This window comes from Sprattus sprattus, assembly GCF_963457725.1.
Source record: "Sprattus sprattus genome assembly, chromosome: 14".
NCBI lineage: Eukaryota > Metazoa > Chordata > Actinopteri > Clupeiformes > Clupeidae > Sprattus > Sprattus sprattus.
In genome coordinates this window covers 32,355,619-32,374,897 of record NC_137912.1, presented here as the reverse complement: position 1 = coordinate 32,374,897, position 19,279 = coordinate 32,355,619, and the positions used below count along the sequence as shown (strand labels likewise).

The 19,279-nt window shown below is 41.1% G+C and overlaps 1 protein-coding gene across 1 annotated transcript; it reads left to right on the top strand.

The window, feature by feature from the left end:
* Positions 1 to 7,763: 7,763 nt before the first annotated feature.
* LOC308374954 (transmembrane protein 196-like) lies at positions 7,764 to 18,754 on the top strand (the record flags this gene model as incomplete). Its single annotated transcript, XM_080850953.1, has 3 exons — positions 7,764 to 7,928; positions 17,984 to 18,040; positions 18,470 to 18,754. 3 exons carry the CDS (start codon positions 7,764 to 7,766, stop codon positions 18,752 to 18,754), a joined length of 507 nt encoding a protein of 168 aa, XP_080707079.1.
* Between the last annotated feature and the right edge of the window lie 525 nt (positions 18,755 to 19,279).

Below are 19,279 nucleotides of genomic sequence, written 5' to 3'. Positions count from 1 at the left end.
AGCCGGGAGATATATATGTATGGGGATGCGAGAAACCCTCCAAAAGTAAGCAAAGTCAAGCAAGCATGTCAAGATATTGCCGTGATTGTTTCTGCAACGGGGCACCCGAAAACGTTGCCGAAAACGCTATAATGACGTCCGGAGACGTGGGACATCCAAGCTGGAAGGTAACACACGTTCTCGTGCCTTCACGGGAGGTGGGTATGCCTCGACCCAGGATCTGACGGCAGCAGAGGACATCGCCACGTCTACCCTCACGCCTGAGAGCGTGCAGGGATTTGGGGGCATGGAAATCGGCACCCAAGCCAGTGCACCAGCTGACCAAACCCAAGGTACATAAATAAAGTCCACATACACAGAGATGAGTTTACAAGATTTATAATAATACTGGCATTAAATAAATGCAACAAAGCCATACAATAAATCAAATGTCACGCAGCTTCAATTAACCTGAATCATTTGGGTCAATTGTGTACGCTAGATGTATGCCTAGTTTTTAAATGTCTTGGATACGGATATCAAAATTATTTCCTCGTGTGGTAAATACTTTATTTTCCTTGTAATTATATATGGCTTGCCAAACAATTGGTGTAAATCTCTCGTGAAGACGACAGAAGTAAAGTGTAGCCTACAGGTCCTATACTGTGCGGGCAAGCACATGCGCCCTTAAAATAGCGTTCTGAATACGCGTTACAGACTTTAGACATTGCGCCTCACATTAGACCAGCTTTTTTTTGGTCAATGGCGCACGGCGCACGGCGTTGTTTTGAAACTGCAAAATACCACTTGCGCCAGAGAAACGCCTTCTCTTTTCCGCCCCCGCCCATGTCGACGCAAGTTCATTTCGAAGCGCGCCTCTGGAGGGAAAATTGCGCTGTGCGCCGGGTGCAAGATAGGAATGATACATGCGTCGGTGACAATGTCAATTGCGCTGGGTGCAAGATAGGGCCCCATGAGTTTCTCTTCTTTTATGCAAAGAATACCTCTGGGCATTCTTTGCAGTATGATATGGTGCATTGTCATGCATAAATATGACTTTGCTATGGAAGGTGCGGCTCTTCTTTTTGTACCACGGAAGAAAGTGGTGAGTCAGAAACTCTACATACTTTGCCGAGGTCATTTTCACACCGTCGGGGACCCTAAAGGGGCCTACCAGCTCTCTCCCCATGATTCCCGCCCAAAACATGACTCCACCACCTCCTTGTTGACATCTTAGCCTTGTTGGGACATGGTGGCCATTCACCAACCATCCACTACTCCATCCATCAGGACCATCAAGGGTTGCACGGCACTCATCCGTAAACAAAACAGTTTGAAAGTTAGTCTTTATGTAGTCCTGAGCCCACTGCAACCATTTTTGCTTGTGAGCTGGGTTTAGCGGTGGCCGAATAAGGTTTAAGGACACTTGCAAACCTCTTGAGCATCCTACATCCTGAAGTTCGCGAAACTCCAGAGGCACCAGCGGCTTTAAACACCTGTTTGCTGCTATTCAATAGCAATTTAGTGGCTGCTCTCTTAACCCTACGCATTTGTTTGGCAGAAATCTTCCTTATCTTGCCTTTGTCTTAACGAACCCACTTGTGCTGTGAATCAGTGACAAATTTCTTCCCCGTCCGATGATCATGCGCAATTCTTTTCGAAATATCAAATGTTGTGATACCTTGACCAAGGTATTGCACTATTTGCCGCTTTTCAGCAGCAGAGAGATACCTTTTCTTCCCCATTTTGCCTGAAACATGTAGCTTGCGTAATAATGTGGAACATCCTTCTTAAGTAGTTTTCCTTTGATTGGGCTCACCTGGCAAACTAATTATCTCAGGTGTCTGAGATTGATTTCAATCATTCAATAAGCCCTGAGACACAATACCACCCATGACTTTAATTGAAAAACAAAAAAATAAATGTTTATGACCCTTAAATCCAATTTGCATAATAATGTGGAACGCGGTGTATATATATATGTACATTTGTACAATTTGACATAATATACAATCATGCTCTTAACATTTTCAGATCTATGCAGTGCAATTGACACAATATATAATTGTGAAATAACTGTGTATTGCCAATTGCACTGTTCAAGGTTTCTTAATGCACATACTTGAAAAGGAATTAAACTATGAAAAACACACTGACTGCCAGTTTCTCACTATTTGATGTATGCTCTTTCTCTTAATGATGGTCAATACTAGTAACTAAAGAAGCACTATTTCGATAGTTTATAGATCTTCTCAGTATTTTCAAAATGCACGAGTTTTGAAAGAAAAGTGAGCGTTTATCATAGACCCATGAACATGTATGACTGGCGATTTGACTAGCGAGATTCAAAGTAACGTAGAGGCAAATCTTTTTCACACACTTCACGTAGAGCATAAACCTTTGAATACTCCATGAAATTGGTTGCGAAATGTAAAAGGTTATCGTGATTTTTATCCAGAAAAACCGCAGCTCCTGGCAACTTGCGCTTGTTTGACACGTCTGACAGACCTCTGACGGCAGAGAGCTCCTTTCCCAAAATGGCGGCGACGCGTTTCGCCGAGGCAACGGGCTGATGCAGTGGAGGCGGTGTCTATCTATACATGTCTATGCTCCCGCCCCTATGAGCTACGTTGACTTCCAAATCACACACACGCCGAACTGATTGGCTCTCAGCAGGCAGCAAGTCGCCTTCATTTGCATAGAGTTAAAAAATCCCCAACTTTTAGCAGGCAGCAGAGCCGACTTTTTCCTCAGCAGGTGACAGCAGTCGACAAGTCGCCTCCATTCTATCCCAATGAGAGCGACACGAAGTCGTGTCCCGTGGGCATCCACCGTGAGGTGTTCCGAATTGCTTCAGGGGATAATTGTTACGATTTACCGTCGAGTGGCAGCATTGTGTGTCTAAAAAACACGCTGTCTGAAGTGATTACTCGTAAATGTATAGGATTCGACGGACGTAATATAAAGTTGCATTAGTGCGTTATCATTGGAGTGGTTATTCTTTTCTGTGGACAGCTACCAACTCAAACGACTGCCCAGGAATGGTTGTTGCTATTTATGTTGATTATAGATTGCAGCCACAGATTTAAATCATTATTTAAATTATTCTAATCATTAAATTGACCTATTTAACCTATTTGTTTGCATTTCTGAAGCATCACCTATTTTAATTAGGCCTAGCTGAGTGGTCTTGTTTGCATGTTCCATCACTTGTTTTGAGTACATGCTATCTTTTGGGTCTTTTCTGGTTTAATTACCTTGCTTGTTTGCTGTGCACAAATAGGCCTAGGCCTACTGCAATTAAGTTCTATGTGTCTATTTATGTTGTTTTATGGTGCACTATACAATTTTGATGCAATATCTAGAGTTAGATTTTCTTTTATTTATTTATAGGCTTCCACCTGTGGCAGGTGCTGATGTTGCTTTTTCTCACACATAACAATTGCTTATTAATTAGAATGAATGGATTATAGATTAAATTAGCCTAATGGAATATAGATTCGCTAAAATAAGCGGGGTGTCTGTTGGGCCCCGACCTGTTACAAATACGAAAAGGTCAAAAAGGTTGGGAACCCCTGAACTACATGGTTTGAAATAAGTAGAATTAGTCTTATTTCAGGACATTCTGTGCTTGAATTGTCTCTTATTTCAAGTACTAATGCCTCAGAAGTTCACTAGATTTGAGTGACATCCGGCTTATTTTGAGGTAACTACACGTCTTGAAATGAGTGGAATAAGTCTTATTTCAGGACATTCTGTGCTTTTGGAGTAATGGTGCAGCCTGTCTTATTTTTAAAAATCTTTACAAGCCTGATTTGCTTAACGCACTGGCAGCCAAATGTGCTTGTTTTATGCAGGATTTTGCTTAAAACAAGCAAATTTGGCTGCCAGTGCGTTAAGCAAATTTGGCTTGTTAAGATTTCTTAAAATAAGTAATATTTGCTTGAAATAGGCAAAAATAACCTTACCAAGAAAGCACTAGGTAAGTACAATTTAGCTAGAAACAAGACCAACTAGATTTTTTTCATCTCAATATAAGAGTAATAACACTAGGTTAGAAAAGCATTTTTGCAGTGTGTAGTAATGGTCTCAGATCCCGTGCCATGTGTTCACTAACCTCATCACGCATTATAGGAGAAGACTCAGAGCTATTATCTTGGCAAATGGAGGCTGCAAAAAAATACATTAAGGGGTGCCAATAATTGTGGCACACATGTTTTGGGGAAAAATATTTATTTAATGTCAATGTTTTTTTTTCTTTTAATAATTTTACTTAATGAAAAGGTAAGATTGTTGTGTATATTTCGAGTGAAAGACTGAGAGGATAAACAGCAAAGACATATTTTTTTATAGCCTGTTTAGCTCATATTCACTAGGGGTGCCAATATTTGTGGAGGGCACTGTAGATTGATTTTTCCAAATATCAAATTAGCTCATTGTACCAAGAGGTGCAGCTTTGGTATTAACTATCTTAACTTGCATATTTGCAGTCTTTTAAGTTTCAGCTGCCAGTACTCTCTTCTGCCCTCTCCATATCCGTTTCGGAGTGAGTCATGAGCCTGTATGAACTGCAATACCCGAGGGGTACTGTGTGACGCTCACCTGTTCCTGTTTTCTTGACAAGTCTTGGTAAGGTTTATACTAGTCTAAGTAACGTAACGTTAAGAAAATGCGTGAGTTAGACAATGACAGAACAACCCTTCAACCAAAAGCAATTATTTGTGTATTTATATTAGCTAATTTAAATAATCTTTGAAAAAAAAAACAATCAACAGTTGGACTTTAAAGTGTAAAAACTACATTTTACTCTCAATTTAGTTTTACAAAACACAGGCATGTTCATCAGTTTTCTGTGCAGACTAATATTATCTTTGACTATTGACTGAAGCATTTGGTGCATGGTTATCACTGCCATGTCTGCCATCTTGGATTTAGAGTGTTCCTGCTGTTACAATACTGCTATAGATCTACTGATACGGCCCCTAAGTGATTTGGACAACTCCATGCATGGAAGGCCTAAATGGAGTGAACATGGGATGAGTTTTGCTCTCAGAACAGATGACCATCGACCATATTGAAAATAAATGGTTAACGACATAATCCAAAACAGAGAAAAATTCTGGTGTTGATTGATAAAACCACCACAATCAATGAGAAGTCTGTGTTGGTGATCTGTTTCCAGGCAGCTATTGCCGAAGCATAGCCAGACAGGTAATGCTTGGCAGAATAGCAGGGGCTGCTCGACAGCTTTGGGCTTGATTCCCTGATTCCCAGACTTGTTTCTATTGGCACACAATCGCTCCAAAAGAGAGGCCCAATCGCTCCAAAAGAGAGGCCCAATCGCTCCAAAAGAGAGGCCCAATCGCTCCAAAAGAGAGGCACAATCGCTCCAAAAGAGAGGCACAATCGCTCCAAAAGAGAGGCCCAATCGCTCCAAAAGAGAGGCCCAATCGCTCCAAAAGAGAGGCCCAATCGCTCCAAAAGAGAGGCACAATAGCCCCTACACAAAAACTGTTCTTTAAGATCAGAGAAGTTTTTCAAGAATGTAGCCCTGTATGATAATCAAAAGATTGTGAAGATCAATGCAGGCCATTTCTTTAACAGCATTTCAAAGATATGAAATGCAGGTCAGCTCCAAAAAAATCCTCTCATATCAGCACTTAGGAAAGCTCCTCACATAGAGGTGACAACCAACTGAAGACAGCCACGAAAGTTCTTCAACTAGACACTTGGCCTGAGGGGAAACTGGACATACAGCACAGGTGATTTGCTTATGTAACACATTTAAATAAGAGTCTACCAGTAAATGTGAGCAGGCCTTCAGTCAAAAGGAACTCCCTTGCTATGAGCAGACTGTCTAAACTGTCAACTGTTTAACTATAATACACTAAGCAAGCCTGCCTTGTTTGATTGCTTGTGAAAGATCGGGCTGGGTCAGTGGCAAGGCATGGCGAGCCAGAAACAAGACAACCAGACACAACTACTGCCTGTGGTATTAGTCTCATGAATCCTGTATGATGGTCTATACAGAGGTATTTTTATTTTGTCCATTAATATGCTATTTGTTAGCAGTTCAAATACATTAGAATAGCTTACTGCATCTTATGTTGATGTGGTGTGAGGCAATCTACAAGTATGAAATATGTCACCTAAGCGCAAAGTGGTTGGACTGTGAGTTGCTTCTTGCTGTGCATGCAGCCCTGGCCCAGGAGGCTTTCATGTCCATGGGGCCCCTGATTTCATAATCCGTCAATCAGGATAAAGCACTGCAAAAATAATGTTTAATAATGGCCGTGTTTTTAATTCTACGTTTTATTAAGGATTAATAATAGAATGAAATGTATTTAATACAATTGTATTTAGTCATTAGCATATCTAATGTGTGACTCCTAATAACCTACACTACAGCCAAAACAATGTCAACACAGAGAAGGGTTTCACTGGAAAAAGACATCTCAGGCCAAAGCAGTGCCATCTTAATCACCATTGAGGATAATTGCAATTGAAGGTAATTAAGAAAACTAGGCTGTGCGTACCTCATATACCCCTGTGTAAATTAATTTAGTGTTCTACTTTCTCTTTTTTCTAAACAAGTCATTGTGCTGTTGTAGTTATTTGTTGACTAGTTGATTTGTGTTGAGGTATCATTATATCCATTTCTCTATGGTTTGCAACTGAGAAATGGCAATTCTTTAAAAAAAATTAAAAATTAAAAAAAAAGACTGCCCTAGACTTATTTTTAGGAATTTAGTACCTAATTGTTTAGGTCTAGAGAAATGAGAAATCACTCAATGCTAAATCTGTAGCTGAGAACACCTATTATTCACACAAGCTTTAGGCAAATCAAGGGAAGTGTGTAATTTTCTGTTAATATGTATTAAAACAGGAGAGGGGAAACTGCTTGAGGGAAGAACAGCACTTGTGTGGGTGCTAAGTGTGAAGCAATCCCTCTTCAGAGGCACTGAGGCAAATTTGATTAATTGAATATGACCGCTTTTGTTGTGAGAGCCTTTCACCAAATCCAGGGCATTGGATGGCAGGCAATTGTCTGTTCATTGAAGAATCAGAATGGATCCCTGTGAGTATGCAGGCATATATGGGAAAGCGCTCTGTGTAATAAGGGAGCAGTGACTATAACTAGATATGCTATTTAAGAGTAGGACCTTCTCTTGTGGATGTTAAAAAAATATCTCACGAGTTCCCACCAAACACTAATCTTACTGTACTGCTTAATGATATGTAGCCATGATAAAATGTTCAAAGTATGGCTTTTGAAGCAAACAAATACACACTAATGTTTCCTATCCAAGGCCACTTAGTGTATGCATCGAACCAACATTTTAGGATTTCTTTAATCACTTCCAACACTTCATTACTGGGGGCAACAGGGGGTCAAAGGAGACACGTGACTCATACTGCCACATCCTGAAGACCTCAACAGTTTAGATACGTTGAAAAAAAATCAGCAATAAAAAGCTTTAGTAGATTATCATCCGAGGCAAATCGACCTATTGTACCACTGCTCTTGGCCGTTTGCGTGCAGACCGAGAGTCGGTCGGAGCGTCTCACTGAACACATTTTCACGGACAATATCAAAACGACACTTGTAACTACAACAAATACTTTGGATGGCGAAGGACACTTTCCAAGATACATAACCATACCTGTTCCAACATATCAACATGCTATCATCGCAAATATAGCAGATTGCGGATTGAGAAAGAGATGCAGAAGTGAAGTTCCTGGTAAATTGCAACTTCTGAAGGAATGACAGTCGAGAAAGGATGTGCAGCAGTCGGAACCTCGCATGGAGTCTTGCGGTGCTCTCGTTTGCTGAGATTGGATTCGGAGTGTCCAGCATCACGGTGGGAATATTGGAGAACAGGACAACCCGAGCTGCGCTTAAAATGCCCCATGAGGAGGGAGCGCCGGTGTGGAGCGGCGTGGCAGTAGGTTGCGTTTTCATGTGACTTCCATGAAAATGCACTTTCAAATGATTTTACTGCTGACCTTGTTTTTTGGCCAAATTTTTATTTGGATTGTATTGTATTGATATTGTTTGAATATAACCTACCTAAACTGGATTATATTTACACCGCGATTGAAATTTCATTAGTGTGGAGTGATAATAAGATCTTTAACTTAAAAAAACAAAAAACGTATTGTATGACGGGCTATGTGCTTTCTCACTTCATCCCTGGTAATTTACACATAATAGCTCATTAGTCTTTATTGAAGAGGGGGGAAAGTCTTTAAAGCAGTGACACGTTTTAGTTGCTAAATGAGAACGCTTCCATACAGGCTACTTTATGATAATGCAGCTCTGGCATTTAAATAAACAGAGATTCCTCTGTTTCAGCCTTTTAATGTAGCCTATTTGTTGATGTATCCGCCCTTCTAAATTGTCAACGAAGCATGAAAAACACCTCAAACAAAGTATCAGCACGCACAGCAAATACAAGCATCAAAACCCAAATATTATCCCGATATCTTCAGACCTTCAGAATATAAAGTATTATTGTAGGTGGAAGCTTTTTAATTATTTCACAACAAAAGGTGGTAGGCCTAAGTCTTAACAGGTGAGAGAGATATTTTACATAATATTATACAACTGCTTTCATTTCAGCAGTGTTACGTGATACGATTGTATTTGTGCTTTCGTTGAACTTGGGCAAAACTTTTTTTTTCAAACCACTTCGAAATATGATATCTAGTCACGGTAACATCAGGTTTTTTATGCGGTAAAATGCTGATCATAGTAGGATCACAGAGAATGGATGACAGTTCTAGTGGTGCACATATTTACTTGTGGTGTAATATATAGTGAATCATTTATTTGTATTGATTTTCAGTCACATCAATCCGATCAACGACATCCTTTATCAGGTTTGATATCATGACGGCGCCTCGACCACTCACACATCTGGGCCTCGTTTCCCGATAACGGCCTACGTGGATTTTCGCGACATCGTACACTAAGTAGCACTTTGTATTTACGTGCGTTTCCCAACCATCAACTTAAAGTCAGGTGCACGAGCGCAACGTGCACGAGTTCTTAAGTAGCTCTTAGGAGCTGTTTACGTCAGGTTAACCTGTTTACGTTAATTGCTGTGAAATTAGCTAGCCTATGCGTGCATCGAACGTGCAATGTGCACTAAATTCGGGGCGGGGATAGTAACGCCATCTCCAGCAGAGAAGCCTATTTAAACTGTGTTCCCATTGTAAGGACATTTATTACGATCTGTCTGAGAGTGGGCTGTCAAAGCTAGCATCATCAAAGTCATACAGTACAGTAGGCTACATACATTCAATAAAATTAACCTACATTTGAGTCCAACTGCATGACCATTCTTGCCCTACACTTACCCTTACAATAAAGAAGTGATCCTATTTCAACCATAACTTCATTTTAAATAATGTCTTTCTTTATGACATTTAGTTTATAGTTTAGACAGCAACGTTGACATCTACAGTATACTGCATCCACTACATAATCTCAAACTTTATTTGTTGGTAACTCTCCAAAAAGGCTACCATTAACACATTTCTTAATGAAAAGGAAACATGCATCACAATAATACTTCAGTGTAACCTGTACCTATGTGGAGTGCAAATATGTCTTGCCATTACACTACCCAACAGCCCTACGTCTGCTAACACTACAGAATGCATAATTCCTGGCAATGCACTAGTTTTGTATAGCCTAATCTTTATTTTCAAATACTCAATATTCTTTATTTCTATTTTGATGGGAATAGGCAGGTGAAACAATGACATTCTCATGATGTGCTATACACAGAAACATCGTTTGGATTTCTTCTACATAATATACAACCATCTAGCTAGAAGCTACCATATAAGCCAATGGAGTGGTGGCATAAGCGCTAAATGTGCCATCAAACTACTGTTTGAAAGCTTCAGTCAAGACCTAAATACTCTGCATTGGTTGCGTAGCACATTTCCGATCAAACCGAGTCATTATAAACATATAAAAAGTTGTGTAGATAGCTTTATTCATGTAAAATATTCCTCGCTTCAAGTAGCCATGTTTTTTTTTTTTAATTCCCGTTTCTTCCGAACGACGGTCGAACGACGCCCCTGGTGGATTACATCGCTAAAGGCTGATTCATGCTTCCTTACGTAAGCGTAAGCGCAAGCGCAAGAGGCCGCGCAAGCCCCTTGCGCGACCCTTGCGCGACTTCTTACGTCTTGCGTGCGTCGGCCCCTTTTTCTAGACTTGCGTCATTTTTTACGTAAGCCCTTACGCGAGCCTCGCAGCCTGCATTCTATCAACGAATGATACGAGATGAGGTTACTAAAATATTCTGCATGTCTACTCAGTTTTACAGTGCTTCCCAAGTAAAGGTTTGAAAATAACTTCAAGCTTCAGACTTTCTGTTAGGGAACCTGTTATCTATCTGCAGAGCAAATGTCAGGCTCATACAAAAACATTAACGTGAATTACTTGATGCTAATACCTAGCGCGGTGTCTATAGGATTTTCCATATACGTTAGCATTAAGCTAACGTATTTTCTACCACAGTTAAACATGCAATACTATGTGATTGTTTTTAGAAAACGAATGTTACGTGATGAGATTACTCAAATGTAGTCTGCATGTCTGCTCAGTTTAACAGTGCTACCCAAGCAAAGGTTTGAAAAGAACTTCAAGCTTCAGACTTTCTGTTAGGGACACAGCTTTCTATCTGCCAGGCAAATGGCAGGCTCATGACAACACGCGCAACCTTTGGGAGCATGAACTGCACCGAGTAAATTTTGCGCAACCGTTAACCCCCAACGCTGTAGCATGCAGCCGCCTTAAGTGTGAAGTTACTACTGGTCCTGTCCACACGTAGAATTCCTCTCAATGAAAGATACACTTAAGCTAAGTGTGGCGTTGGGAAACCCGTCTGCAACGTAGGAATCCTCTTACGAGCGATTTCAAGTGCTTTTTAGGCTAAGTGCGCGTTCGGGAAACGAGGCCCAGACCAATTCAACTTTCAAATGATCAGATTTACAGTAGTTACTCAGAATAGCCAGTGCTTAAGTTGTGTTCATTTAAAGATTTCCTTATAACTGATTATATGTTCTGAGATAACAGCACAGTAAGTCTGAGATAACAACTGAGTAAATAACAATACAAAATACAAAGTAATGCCTTAGAATGTAGCCTACTAAGGTATTGGTGCGGTACTAGGATTAAGGATTTTATTAGGATCCCCATTAGCTGATGCAGAAGACATCAGCTACTCTTCCTTGGGTCCACACAAAACATATAACAAAGAAGAAATCAACATACCAAACAACAGATAAAAAAGGAAAAGCATATAACAAAGAAGAAATCAACATACAAAGCAACAGATAAAAGAAAAGGAAAAGGCATAACAAAGAAGAAATCAACATACAAACACCAGATAAAAAAAGGAAAAAGACAAAATAACTAAACCATCAACACACAAAACAACGAATGACAAAGAGGAAAAAGGATAGATGAGTAGATAAGTAAAATGTAGTAATACATACTAGGATCCAGTGCAAACAGCCATGAGGTGTTGCTTCACCTGTTTTTTGAAGCTAGCTTTGTTCTGGGTTTTTGAAATGTGATCTGGAAGGGAGTTCCATTCAGCCATAGCCCTACATAGTACTGCACCTTGTTTTGAGTTTGTTTTGATTATTGAAATTGTGTAGTTACCACTGGTGGCATGTCTGGTGGGGTATGTGTGTAGTAGTTAGGGAGTGTGAGCTCCCTAAACAAACAGTCAGGGTTTTTTAATGTGTTAATGTTTTTTATGAAAGACAGTAAGTGATGCTTTTAACCTCTCATCAACTTTCAGCCAGGAGAAACTGTCATGCATGCTGTTTATGTTTGCTGTTGGTATGCACATAAGGGCAAGCCTATCTGCTCTGTTTAGTACCTGTTGAAGCTTCCCTAGATTCATTTTTGTGGTACCTGACCAGACCACCGAGCAATAATCTACGTGTGACAATGCCAGGGTCTGCAGGACCTGTTTGGTCAGATGAGGTGTTAAAAAAGAAGAGCATCTTTTGACCACAGATATGTTTCTACCCATCTTTTGTACCAGTAGATCTATATGTCTTGACCATGATAATTTACAGTCTAAAGTTACACCCAGAAGCTTTGTTTCCTGTACTTGCTCAACAGCAACATTGTTCAGTACCAGGTTCAGCTCGGGTTTAGAGCTTAATGAGTGCTTTGTTCCAAATACAATGCTCTTAGGGCCTGATTTACTAACAGGATTGCGCCCATTTCTGACGTAAAATAGCGGTCGTAAACATAAAACGGTATTTACTAATGGGCCGCAGCGCATATTAACGCCTGTGGGTGTGAACAGGGGAGGTAACTTGGAGGTGGGTGGTAACGTAGGCGTGAGGCGCAATTTACATGGGTGGAGACAAGGTAAGTGCGCCTAATGATGTCATGCGTGGTATTTACTAAACTGCCTGTGGAGCGCACGTCTCCAATTTGCAGGCTAATTCTCCGCCTCATAAAAGCACGTCTTAACCAAGCGCAATTTCATTGAGTCTGAAAACGTTGATATGGCAGCAGTGATAAGAGAAAGGCGAAGAAAGAAGACAGAGACAGCGCACAGAAATAATTTTTTCAACTCGCATAACACATTTTCAGTTAAATGAACCACAAATCATTAGACGGTACAGGTTAACCAGCCACGCAATACTTAAATTACTGAACCAGATCAGAGATGACATCTAACCCTCCAACCGGAGATCACATTCCATTCAATCAGTTGGTAAACATTGCAAATATTGGCACCGGATCATTTCAAACAGTTATACTATCAGCAGTTGATATATCTCAGCCTTCACAAATATTCACACAGGTACTCGAAGCATTGCTATGGCGCACTGGTCAATACATTTCCCCACTGCCACAGCCGAAATTTTAGACATCAAACAGGACTTTTTTTGAAATCGCAAACTTTCCGAACGTAATTGAAACCATTGATTGCACCCACGTCCATATATATTGTAGTGAACCCATGTCCCTTGTAGAAATTATTAATCTCGCCATGTACACATCTATATTGTTATAATAGACAGTTTATGCATTAATGCCACCAATAGCATATTCTTTATAATCGTGTTCTTTTAAACATCTCGCTGTAGGTGATGACAGGCAGAACAACAATATAGCAGCGCACACATTGAATCAGGTTCAGTGATTGAGCGAACGTGAACCAATACATATACCTCCACTTCGCTGAACCTTCATTTTCTCTTCCTAAATAAATACCACGGAAAATGCGCAAAAACACCGTGCGTTAATGTGCGACAGCATTTTAAGCAGCGGTCGCAATGTTAGTAAATCAGGCCCTATATAGGGCGGAGTAAACACAGATTGCCCAGCGCGGATCTGGTTTGATAAATACCACGGAAAATGCGCAAAAACACCGTGCGTTAATGTGCGACCGCAGATTAAGCAGCGGTCGCATGTTAGTAAATCAGGCCCTTAGTCTTAGATATGTTCAGGACAAGTTTGTTATCAGAGACCCATTTAAATACCATCTGCAACTCTTTGGTGAGGGCTGAGGTGATTTCCTTAACTGTGGTGATTTCCTTAACTAGTGTAACAAACTGCACATGTACTTACATATCATGTTTATATGAATATGACGATATGATCAGCTCAGCTTGTTAAAAGGTTTCCTATCAGCTGAGGTGAACCAAGTTCCAAGTAGTGTATCACCTACCTACCAGCAACCTGCTCAGGGTCCTTCTCTCTGCCACTGTTGTGAGACACTCCAGTTCAGTGCCAACAACAGCTTACGCGTTCGTCACCAGCCTGTATCCCAGCCTCCCTCTTCTTTATGCTGCCTCCCCAGCACACCACAGCATAAGAGAGGACACTGGCAACAACAGACTGGTAAATGCACAGAAGTTTGTTGCAGACATTAAAGGATCCCAACCTCCTGAGGAATTAGAGCCGGCTCTGACCCTAGAGTGCATCAGTGTAGGCTGACCAGTCCAGTTTATGTCTAGATGAACACCTAATTACCTGTAGGTGTTGACCACCTCCACATTGACCCCCTCAATGGAGACTGGTAGCAGAGAAGGCTGAGACCTGAAATCCACTACGATCTCCTTAAGACCAATGGCCTCTAGGAGCTTTACAGAGCCCATAGCCTGAACCCCCTTAGTGCAAGCACAATGGCAACAGGGGCAATTGTAACATGCCATAATGGAGAGACAACATTTTTGTTAGTAGACATCAATTTCAGAAACAGATAGGGAGATACCTTTGGGTAGTAGATTTAACAGTAGGCAATATGGCTATTTTATTAGTGTTATTATAGGCATAAGCAATATGGTATGAAAGGAGAGAGAGAGAGAAAGAGAAAGGGAGAAGATATGTTTAGTAATGCTGGCATTTAGCATTTTGTTTGGTATTGTACATATGGAGTAAGCTTTAGGGTTGCATGGTACACAGCAGTGCCCAATTGGCTGGTGACAGTCGCAACACAGTATGCTGTACCCGGGATCCGTAAAGGCCCTCCTTCACCGTACAACATACGCTGTCTGTAGCCCAGTTTAGTTGATTAGGGGGGTATTGAATGTGTTTAGTAATGCTGGACATCCCACAATAGCCGTGTCGTCAGAAAACCTCTGGATGTGGCATGACTGTGTTGGAGGTGAAGTCAGACGTGTACAAGGTGAACTGGACTGGTGAGAGCACAGTCCCCTGTGGAGCGCCGGTGCTGCAGACCACAGTCTCGGAGAGGCGGTCTTCCAGCCTGACAAACTGTGGTCTCTCGGTCAGGTAGTCTGTTATCCAGAACAGCAGGTGGACATTCACACCCATCTGCAAGAGCTTGTCACTCAGTCAGAGAGGCTGGATGGTGTTCAATCAAAGAACATGATTCCTACAGCACCTTTCCCCTTGTCCAGATAAGAGAGTGCCCTGTGCAGTAGGTAGATGATGGCATCTTCCACGGCCACCTTCTCATGGTAGGCAAACTGCAGAAGGTCGATCGATGGCGTACCTGGGGTCTGAGGATGTAGTAGCAGTCGTTCCATGGTCTTTGATAAGTGTGATGTTAAAGCGACTGGCCTGAAGTTATTCACTGGGGTGTGGCTTCTTTGGCAGGGGGGTGAGGCAGAATGTTTTCAACAGTGCAGGGACCTTCCCCAGTTGGAGGCGCAGATTGAAGATATTGTTTGACATGCTATCTTACGTTAGCTTAAATGAGCTTGTGTTCGCTTAAACTGCGGTTAGATTTTTGTAGTATGCGGTTTGGGACTACAAACAAAAAATGTTCACATTCAGCCAGTTGGAACAGAAGAACACACAAGAAAAGGCCTGTTTAGTAAGCAGGATTTGATGGCCGCATTCCTACACTTATAAAATGCAATTCAATGTGGAAGTAATCCAAGTATTCAGAATACGTTACTCGGATTAGTTAATGTAACGGAATACGTTACATATTACATTTTTGGGCATGTATTATGTATTCTGTAACGGAATACGTTTTGAAAGTATCCTTCCCAACACTGTTGACAGTCACATGTCCTGGGTTGCACCACCTGATGTTAACATAAAGTGCAAGACCCCCACCTATTCGTTTGCCACTTAGCTTTGGAATTCTGTTCGCTCTTACCGTTGTAATGCCAGGTAGCTCAATGTTGTAGTCCGGGATGTTTCCAGTTAGCCAGGTTTGTCCATAAAGCACATTAGGCTGCACTCTCTGTTCAACTTCATGTTCTTCGCCAAGGCAGCCAGCTCATCCGTCTTGTTGGCAAATTAGCTAACGTTCCCCATCACCTTCTCCTGGTTACCTAGCCTTCACCATCGCACAAGCTCTGCTTCCAGAGTCTCACCAGCTCCTCTGGTATGCAATATCAAATGAGCTTGCCCATCTCTTACATCTATCAGTACTGCTATTCTTGTACATTCTCTGATTACACATCGTATTGACTACTGTAAATCTATCCTCTCTGGTCTTCCTCACAAACTCCTCCATAAACTTCAACTGGGTCAGAATTCAGCTGCCCGTTTCATAACCAGAACCCATTCCATACAACTTCATTGGCTCCCTGTAAAATGTCTAACCTCACCCCTCTGTGTGTCTCAGATCTACTTCACATCTTCACACTATCCCGTACCCTTAGATTCTCTTCCATCAATCTCACTATACCTCCTGCCCACTTGACAACCATGGGGTTGAGAGTTAGCCATGTTTTGCCTGACCTCTGAAGCCCCAAATAACATCTGTAATATTGAGACTCTCCCTACCTTAAGAGCCACCTCTTCAAACTCGCACTTCAGACACACCTCTTAAAACTTGTCCATTCTGTCTGATTCTAACCCTTTTTTATATATTTTATTTTATATTGTTGCCTTGTCTGAATGTGGATTGTTTGCTACTATGTGTTGATTTTTTTATTGTTTGTTTTGTAAGGTGTCCTTGAGTGCCTTTAAAGGCACCTATCAAGTACGATGTATTATTATAATTTATTTTGGGGGAATATAAACCTTAAGGAATAATCCACAATGAGGTGTGCATTTATAGGATAACAATGTACATCCATTGTAGGCAAAAGGTGCCCAATTTGAACCTGGAAAAGTATCAGATGTTGTGAGACCAGGCTAGAACAGCTACATCATAACTGTTTGCGTCAGCCTATCCCTACATTATCAAGTCCCCCAAGATATTTTTCCACCTCTGATCTTCTCATGCTATTTCTAAACTGTCAAAAGTTGAGTAATGTAGTCTTCTTCTTTCCTAAATAGAAATGCAATGGTTAGAATTTCCCATGTGAATATAATAAAGATGGGCACAGGAGAAATAGTGGCAACACCAATCCCATTATAGGAAGCTATCTAGACAGCCATGGAGATTTTTTTTTACCGATTTCAATAATTCTGCAATGTTTGAATATAGCTTACTATCACTTAAGGACAATAGTGCTATGTCAGAGGCAGCAACCAGGGGCACTTTCAGCCCTGACAAAATATAGCAAAATGTTCATGTAAATGAAAATGGTGGAGCGTAACACCCTATTGTGTTACCCAAGTATTGCCACTGTGGCAGCTCGGAAGGCAATTCTTTGCATTCTTTTCAAATCATTTTTGAGTTGAGCCTAATGAAATTTATATTGTTTTCAACTATTGCCTCTTTTGCTAGGGGTGTACAAACATGGCGAATACTAACCCCTATTTGTTTGGAGTGTGGTTTAAATAATAATTTGTCTTGCCAGCCAACGGCTCCTGCATATAGCACTTTTAAAATAGCCAACAATAGAACCCAGAGAAGATCATTCTTTTGAAGTGTCAAGAGGAAGATTTGTCTGACTGGGATTTTAGTGCTAGAAGGTAACAGGGAACAAATATTGTACAATGACAGTTTTAAACCGTTTTAAAACATAGATCATATAAATCTTAAAATTAGTTCTATAACTTATGGTTTCCATATATAACTGTTGTTACATTGTAGACAAACCAAGGTCGTGCACAGGAGGGGACTAAGGTTGATCGCGCAACTGCCCGTTTGCCCTCCTCGACTGAAGTTGCCCCTCCAAAGGAAATATATATTTTTAAAATAGTATTACGCCAGCAGAACTTCATCTAGGCCTAGATAAAATAATCGCGGAATAAGCGTTGTAACAGTTTCAAGTGATAGCTATAGGCAGAATATGCGTCCAGGGGGAGGGGGCGTCGCGGTCGCAGTGACAAAAATTAACGTGTTGCCCCTTTTTTCTAGGGCAGAGCAATCAAAATTCCTGTGCACGTCCCTGAGACACACCATAAAGTATAGGCTACTGTACAGTGCAATAATGTACAATGCAACTAATTATCAATGTGTGCACAGCCCTAACCCAAATCCTGGTTTAAATCCTGACCCTAGTCATATGCAATACAAAGGAAGCCTATTGATGTGCTGTTACACTTTTTAGTCATTGTATGTCAGTTATTCTGTATGTAGAGATGCAATGAAGAATCCTTGATTTTCATCTTTTTCTCTGACAGTTTCTCATCTGTGGGCTCTGTGGAATGCTTTGTGCTAGGAGGAGAACAGGGCTAATGGTACGTTTCGAATGAGGAGATTATATTGTATTATGTAGCATGTAATTTATCTCTGTTGAAACTGTGCGTAGACGACCAACCAAATACCTGTGTATGTTTGTGTGTATATGTGTCGGGGGAGAGAGAGTTAGGAGCACATTATCAATATACAACATGATATAATTAAGGACAACAGATAAGGAACTGTCCTATCTACTCATACCTGTGCATGTTTCTTTTGATATATATATAGATTGCCTGTTGATTATTCCAGTGTACAGATCCCATATCTCCATATCAGTCATTATTCCAGTTAGTAATCTGTGCCCATGGTCTGGTCTTGGTGTCATTGATCTGGGCTACAGTGGTGTGGACTATGTTTGGTGTCTGTCACTATGGTGACGCTATTGTCTCTATGGTGACCGACTGACAATGTTTGTGTTCCTGCAGATGATCCTTTTCTGCGCCTGCTGTATCTGCGGACTGATAGGTGGCATTCTGAATGTCCAGTTTGTGCTTGCAGCAGCCAGGCGTGCGGACTTCATGTCATCTCTGCAGATAGCGTCCATCTCAGTGGCATGCTTTGGAATGGTTGGCTGCATCCTCAGCTCCTGGCTTACCTGTCGCTTGGCTAGTGCTGAGCAACAGCGCATGTTCCTCGACCGGGAGCTTTCCCTCCACCAATCTGTAGAGATGACAGAAAAGAGCAAGTCAGGGCGCAGCAGCAGCAAATGAGATTCCTTTGGCTCTGAACAGCTTGATGGGGCATCAGGAGCTGCTAGGAGGGCCACAACTGTCCAACAATATGTCAAAGCAATTCAGGAAAACAGAAACCTTTTCCTGAAAATGAACTTGGACATTATATCCCTAGACCAAAACTGCATGTTTGAACATTCCAATGCATCATGGGACTGCAAAATAGGACTTGGACAACTGCATGCAAAATACATCCTGTTATATGTTCTTAGTAACCAATAAAAAACATATAAAATATGTACTAAGTTTATACTTAAACGGGGAGGCAGGGGGGATTTCTGAACATTTTCTTATTTACAATGCAAGTCTGGAAATGAGTGAACAGCCCTTTGAGAAGGAGTGGAGGCCAAAGGCTGGAAGATAAAAGCATAAACATCACTTTCACATCAAACATAGTGACATGGCAATACAACAGGTGTACTTGTGCCCAATGGACCTATTTAGGATGCTGTGGGTGTTGGTTTTGGGGATTTCTTTCACTGGTTAAATCAATCAAACCTTAAA